Below are 7,373 nucleotides of genomic sequence, written 5' to 3' on the forward strand. Positions count from 1 at the left end.
TGATATTTCTGTGTTTGAAGCAAGAGAATATGACTGTAGCGGAGTATGAAGTGAAATTTTCAGAGTTAGCAAGGTTCGTGCCTGAGTATGTGAATACAAAAGCGAAGAAAGATAAAAGATTTCAACAAGGACTTAAGCCATGGATTCGTGGTCAAGTGACTCTTCTTGAGATAAAGATGTAGGATGCTATAGTACAGAAGGCCATGATTGTAGAAGGATAAGTAGAAGCAACAAAAAAGGAAAGTGGAGGAAAGAAAAGGATGTTTGAGGATTTAGAACAAGACCAGGGAAGTTCCAAGTTTAGAGGAAAATTTGGAAGGAATGTAGGAAATCAAAACCAGAAGTTCCAAAAGTTTAAGCCCGAAAATGGGAATCAAAAGAATCATTTCCAGAAAGCTGGACAGTCAACAAACGACAATAGACCCCAGATTCAGGAATGTAAGACTTGTGGAAAGAGACACAGTGGAAGATGTAATAAGCTCAATGTGACATGTTTCAAGTGTAACCAGAAAGGACATTATTCATATGAATGCACAAGTGGTTCGGGAAAGCCAGAGATGACTTGTTTTAAGTGTGGGAAAGTTGGTCATATGGCAAGGAATTACAAGGAGCCTATTCAGAAGGCAAATGTTCTTAGAATTGCTAGACCCCCGCCTCCACCAGTACAAACAGTTCAGCCAAGGGCGCGGACGTTTTATATGAAAAAGAAAGATGTAGTGCAAGATGCAGATGTGGTAGCAGATACGCTTGCTATAAATTCAGAAGAAGTCAAAGTGTTAATGGATTCTGGAGCTACTAGATCATTTATTTCTGAAAGAGTTATTGATAGACTAAAGTGTGTTGCGTACCTTTTAGAATATAATCTGATTATAGAAATAGCAAATCAAGAACGAGTTGCTGCCAATAGAATTTGTCCTAGATGCGATATTGTAATAGAAGGTCAGCACTTTTCTGCTGACTTAATTCCGTTTAAGTTAGGAGAATTTGACGTTATTCTCGGAATGGATTGGTTAGTGAACCACGATGTGTAGATCAAATGTAGAAGTAAGAAGGTGAAATTGAGGACCAAGGATGGAACTGAGGTGATATATAAAGGAAAGAAGCAAGATATGAAGTTTCTAACGGCAATTCCGACAAGAAGATTATTACAACAAAGATGCGAAGCTTATTTGGCTCACGTAAAGGATGTGGTTCCCTAAGGATTGAGGAAATTCCTGTGGTTAAAGAGTTTCCCGAGGTATTTCCCGATGAATTACCTGGACTACCTTCGGATCGAGAGATTAAATTCACGATTGATTTGGCTCCTAGAACGGAACCAGTTTCGAAAGCCCCTTATCGAATGACACCCATTGAAATGAAGGAATACAGACGCAAATGCAAGAATTGTTAGATAAAGGAGTTATTCAACCGAGTGTATCCCCGTAGGGTGCACCAGTGCTGTTCGTGAAGAAGAAAGATGGAAGCATGAGATTGTGTATCGATTATCGTGAACTCAATAAGCCGACTATCAAGAATAAGTACCCCCTCCCGCGAATCGATGATTTATTTGATCAATTGAAAGGAGCTACTTATTTCTCGAAGATCGATTTACGATCTGGATATCATCAACTAAAGATTAAGGCGGAAGATATACCTAAGACGGCGTTTCGAATGAGATATGGACACTATAAATTCTTGGTAATGGCGTTTGGATTGACAAATGCGCCAACTGCTTATATGGATCTTATAAATCTAGTATTTAAGAAATACTTGGACAAGTTCGTAATGTATGAGTTGAGTTCTATGGAGTCCACATTTTTGTCGGAGTCCTCGAAGTCCATCTACGTTTTACAAATAAAATATCTTGTAAAACGTGTTATTTTGCAAAACATGTCACACAAATAGCATAACTTCAACAAAATCATGCAAATCTCATATATTTACAGTACAATATGTATGTTCCGCAATATGTTCTGCAACATGAACATTTATGTTTTGCAAACTAAACATATTTTGTAGAATAATATATTTTTGCAATGTTCTACTTGTAAAATGTATGCAATCTACAAGATTTTTAATAGAATAGTGATGTTTGTCGAAAAATAATATGTTTTGCAATATTTTAAGCTATATTTTACTTGCAGAACATATATGGACTCCGAGAACTCCAATTAAAAGGTGGACTCCATAGAACTTTACTCATAATATTCATTGACGATATTTTGATTTACTCAAGGACATAAGCGTTGCACATGGAACATTTGAGAATTGCTTTGGAAATCTTAAGGAAAGGGAAATTGTACGCGAAGTTTTCTAAATGTGAGTTTTGGTTAAAGGAAGTTCAGTTTCGTGGACACGTAGTCAATAGTGAAGGTATCAAAGTAGATCCTGCGAAGATTGAAGCTGTTATGAATAGGGAAAGGCCAAAGACTCCAACAGAAGTGAGAAGCTTTTTGGGACTAGCTGGATATTATCGACGATTCGTTCAAGATTTTTCTAAGATTGCAGTTCTACTGACTAAGTTGACAAGGAAATGAAATTTTTTTTTGGACATATAAGTGTGAAGAAAGCTTTCAAGAGCTAAAAAAAGGTTAGTTTCTGCACCAGTATTGGTTTTACCTGATTAGAAGGGTGAGTTTATGATATATAGCGATGCTTCGTATAAAGGGTTAGGTTGCGTGTTGATGCAGCACGGAAATGTGATATCATATGCGTCACGTCAGTTAAAGCCACATGAGCAGAGATATCCTACACATGATTTAGAATTAGCAGCGATTGTATTTGCTCCTAAGATTTGGAGATATTATTTGTACGGAGAGAAATGTGAAAGTTATACGGACCACAAGAGCTTGAAATACATCTTTATGCAGAAAGAGTTGAATATGAGACAAAGGAGATGGTTAGAATCAATCAAGGATGATGACTGCACGATAAGTTATCATCCCGGAAAAGCAAATATCGTAGCGGATGCGCTAAGCCGCAAGGAAAGATTGAATATGTTAACTTTGTCTATAGAACTGATCAAGCAATTTCATAAGTTGGAGATAGAGATGCAAATCCCGAAGATAGAGAATGAAATGTTTTATACAATGGCATTTCAGCCAGAGATTTTGGAAAAGATTCGACGTTATCAGGAATAAATGATGGACCATGAGAAGGATAAACTGTCAGGTGAAGAGATTAAAGCTCAAAAGGATGATAAAGGGATATACATAATTTGTTCGCATATTTGGGTTCCTAATGTTGCGGAGTTAAAGCACGAAATTTTACATGAAGCGAATAATTCGAGATTTTTGATTCATCCTGGAAGTACGAAAATATACAAGGACTTGAAAGAGAATTATTTATGGCCGAACATGAAAAAGGAAATTGCAGAGTGGATAAGTAAGTGTTATACGTGCCAAAGAGTAAATGCGGAATATCAATGACCGAGTGGATTGCTTCAACCACTGGACATACCTGAATGGAAATGAGAACATATCGCGCTGGATTTCCTGGTAGTATTACCAACGACCAAGGCTAATCATGATGCGATTTGGGTAATTATCGATTGACTGACAAAGTCAGCACATTTCTTGCCAATCAACGAAAGATTATCATTGGAAAGATTCGTCAAGTTGTATCTGGACGAAATAGTGATGCGTCATGGAGTACCGGTATCTATCGTGTCTTATAGAGATCCAAGATTTAACTCAAGGTTTTGGTGGAAATTTCATGATCATTTGGGCATAAAATTAAAAATAAGCACCGCGTATCATCTGCAGATAGACGGACAAAGCGAAAGAACTATCCAAACAATCGAAGACATGTTGAGAACCTGTGCAATGGATTTCAAAGGAAATTAGGACTATCATTTGCCATTGATCGAATTTTCCTATAATAACAGTTATCACGCAAGTATTGGCATGCCACCGTATGAAGCATTATATGGAAGGAAATGTAGATACCCTACGTATTGGGATGAAGTTGGAGAGCGCAAGCTGTTGGGCCCAGAACTAGTTCAACAAACGAAAGAGAAAGTGGAAAGGATTCGCAAAAGACTAATAGCTGCTCAAGATTTTCGACAAAGGAAATATGCAGACCAGAATTGAAAGGATATGGTATTCGAACCCGGAGACAAAGTGTTAATAAAGATATCTCCATGGAAAGGCTTATCCAGATTTGGAAAGAAAGGAAAGCTGAGTCCCGTATATATTGGACCGTTTGAAGTATTAAAGCAAGTAGGAAAAGTGGCATACGAGTTAGCGTTGCCTCCGTAGATATAACATCTTCATAATGTGTTCCACGTATCTCTTTTAAAGAAGTATAATGCAGATGCTAGCCATGTAATCGAGTTGGAACCCGTGGAAATACAGCAAGATCTATCTTATGTGGAACAACCCGTTCGTATTTTAAATTGAAAAGAAAAAGCGCTTAGAAATAAAGTGGTAGCTTTAGTTAGAGTTTTTTGGAGAAATCCTAAAATCGAGGAATCAACTTGGAAATTAGAAAGCGAAATGCGAGAAAAGTATCCCCATTTATTTGCTTAGACTAGATTTTGAGGACATAATCCTTTTAAGGTGGGTAGATTGTAACGACTAAGATTTTCGCGACATATATATTTGAATAAAATATAGTTTTGTGATATAATTATGGATTTATATGTGAATAAATATTAAGTTATATAATTTTTTGGTTTATATGAAATTTCTGTGAAATAGTATTAAGGAACGGGCAAAGTCTCGTTCCAATTTGATGAGTTAGTGAAAGAGTTAAGTTATGTTTGTCGGGCCGTCAGGTAGGGGTGAACGCGGGTCGGGTTGGGCGGTTTAAAGGCAATAAATCGAACCAACCCAATTAATTCAGTTTTTAAAAAATGAACTTATTAACCAAAAAAATTATTTTCAACCCAACCCTACCCTTTATACATTGAGCCGGGTTGGTTTGAGTTAAAACTTGAATAAAATTATTTAAATAGTTTTAGGAGTCAAAATTATAAATAATTTTAATCAAAAGTTAAAGTGTACCCCATAATTTAACAAAAGATAAATATTATTGGATATTATATGTACAGTGTACTCTTCTAGTTTAAAGTCAATAACTTATGGTGTGTTACCCGTAAAATAATTATTTATTTCGAATATATTATTTATTACAATTAATACATAAATTAAAATATTTAAATAATAATACTATAATTAAAAAATCGGGTTGGGTTGGGTTAGTAAGGGTTTAAATTTTTTGAACCTTGACCCAATCCATTATATTCGGGTTGACAAAAAATTAAACCAATTAAATTCGGGTTTTGGATAGTTTGGCTCCGTCGACCAAAATAAGGGGTGGGTTGGACCGGTTTTACGGTTTGGTTGTTTTTTTGTTCACCCCTACCGTCAGGTAGAACGGAACCCGTTATTTAAAGGATAGACTAAATGAGAACGGTTAAGAATGATAAAATTGAGGATTATAATAAGTTACGATAAATGTGGAGTCCTCCGTGTGTTTATGTTGTATGGATTCGTATTTGTGAAAAGTTATATCGTTATTTGAATTATCGAGTAATTATTACTCGCGTAATCAGTAATTAAAAAGGGAATTATGTGCTAGGATGTATAAATACGAATTGTGGTGGCTAATATTATGTGAATATATGTTATTTGATGGTTACGTGTGTGAATCTGTGATTCACGAGTTTTTAAATATTCTTAAAAGAATTTATTTGGTAAAAATAAGAATTATTTGATCCTTATATATTTTTATAAATTTACCAGAGTATGATCGAAGTGTGAAATTTGTTTTGTTATCTCTAGAATAATCCCGAAGACTTTTTAAAAATGAAAATTCGAATTATTTTAAGGTCTGGGTATTTTAAAGTGATTTTTCAAAAAGTATAATTATTTTATGGGCTATCTTGCGAAATTTGCATTAATTAAATAGTTCCTTCAAATATTATTTTCATAAGCCTTATTTTAAAAATGAGTTTCATATTTAAAATGTCCTTTTCCTACTTATCATTTGATTTACCCATTTGAATTTAGCATTATGTAAAAATCAGAAAATAGAATTTTAAGAAAATAATGGTGAAATTACAGGAGTGCCTTTGGGCTTATAAACCCAGCAGGCCAACCCCTCCCCTTTCTTTTTCTTTCTTGCCGTCTCTCTCTCTCTCTCTCTCTTTCTCAGTACTCTCCTTCTCTCCTCTCTACCTCACTAAATTCTTTCTTGTTTTCAATTTTGAACCCGTATTTGTGTTGGATTTTGCTTCCTCTTCATGTGTATGTGGATGCATGTGTGTATCCTTGAGTTTTTTGAAACCCTTATTCGGGTGTAATTCAAATTTTGTGAATTCTTAGTGAAGTTTGTTGGTTTTGATTGTTATTGTGATGATAGCTATGTGTACACTACTGTTTAAACGAATCAGTGAGGTTTCGTTGAAGAAAACCCCGATTGGGGCATCTCCGAGACCTTGCCGCCGCCGGTGATGAGCTCCGGCGAGTCGGCGGTGGACGGTGATGCGAGTCTGAGTCCTACAATGAATATTCAAATTAAAGTAGTTGATGCATGTCGATTTAGTGTAGAAAATTTAAGTGTTGGTTGCGAGTGTTGATTTTTATAAAGTCAAATTTCGTGTTTAACTTAATTTATCGATTCAAGATTATGCATGTTGATATTCTTGAAATGTTCAGTTTTAAAAGAGTGAATTATGGGTTCGATTTACTTGTTAAGCTCAGTGATTATGGTTTTAGTTCATGCATGTTTGGATTAAATGTGTTTAAGTAAATTATTTATATTTTTGATTTCAAAATATTATTTGATTCAAAATTTTGAATGATTCGGTTCTAATTGTTTGATGAAGTTCGAATATGTATGATTGTAAGATGTAAGACTAGGCTCGATTGATTTTGAAATGATAAACGTTAAAATATAAATTACATGTATAAAATGTGTCTTCTATTGTTAAAGTTGATGACTAAGATTTCTATTCATTTTTAAAGGAAATAAGGAATCGAGTCTTATGTACAGTTGATTGATATGTTAAGTTGACATTTTGGTAATCGTATAAGCTTAAATTGCATGTTACGTGGAATATGTATGAATGACTGAATGGTTGATCGCTTGGTGTCTGAATAACTAGAAATGAAAAGGGTACGTATTAGGAAGTGATTGGATTGTTGTTGATTGGTATTTTTTAGAAAAAAGGATAGTGTATTTACGAATACGTCATGCTCGATTCTCGAAAAGAAAGTGAATAAGTTTGTATAAGGTATAGATTCGATTTGATTTAGTGTCGAATTATATGAATCGGTGATTATTTGCTAAATGTAAAGTATCGAGATAGTCGGTGATATAAAACGTATAAAGATATATCTTATTATGTGCTACGTGTTATACATGTGCATATCATATAAGTGTATATT

General features: G+C 34.7%; 1 protein-coding gene across 1 annotated transcript; it reads left to right on the top strand.

Moving 5' to 3' along the window:
• Positions 1-260: 260 nt before the first annotated feature.
• LOC141674920 (uncharacterized) lies at positions 261-1,390 on the top strand. The gene is made up of 2 exons (XM_074481620.1): positions 261-939; positions 1,185-1,390. Exons 1-2 carry the CDS (start codon positions 261-263, stop codon positions 1,388-1,390), a joined length of 885 nt encoding a protein of 294 aa, XP_074337721.1.
• Positions 1,391-7,373: the final 5,983 nt, after the last annotated feature.

The sequence above is a fragment of the Apium graveolens genome, chromosome 7, assembly GCF_009905375.1.
Source record: "Apium graveolens cultivar Ventura chromosome 7, ASM990537v1, whole genome shotgun sequence".
NCBI classification, from domain to species: domain Eukaryota; kingdom Viridiplantae; phylum Streptophyta; class Magnoliopsida; order Apiales; family Apiaceae; genus Apium; species Apium graveolens.

What these genes read in the sequence shown, in the direction of transcription:
- LOC141674920 (XM_074481620.1), top strand. Translation starts at nt 261, where the DNA reads ATGTTTGAGGATTTAGAACAAGACCAGGGAAGTTCCAAGTTTAGAGGA. An exon ending in ATGCGATATTGTAATAGAAG is followed by an intron (nt 940 to 1,184) that starts GTCAGCACTTTT and finishes GCTCACGTAAAG; the next exon opens with GATGTGGTTCCCTAAGGATT.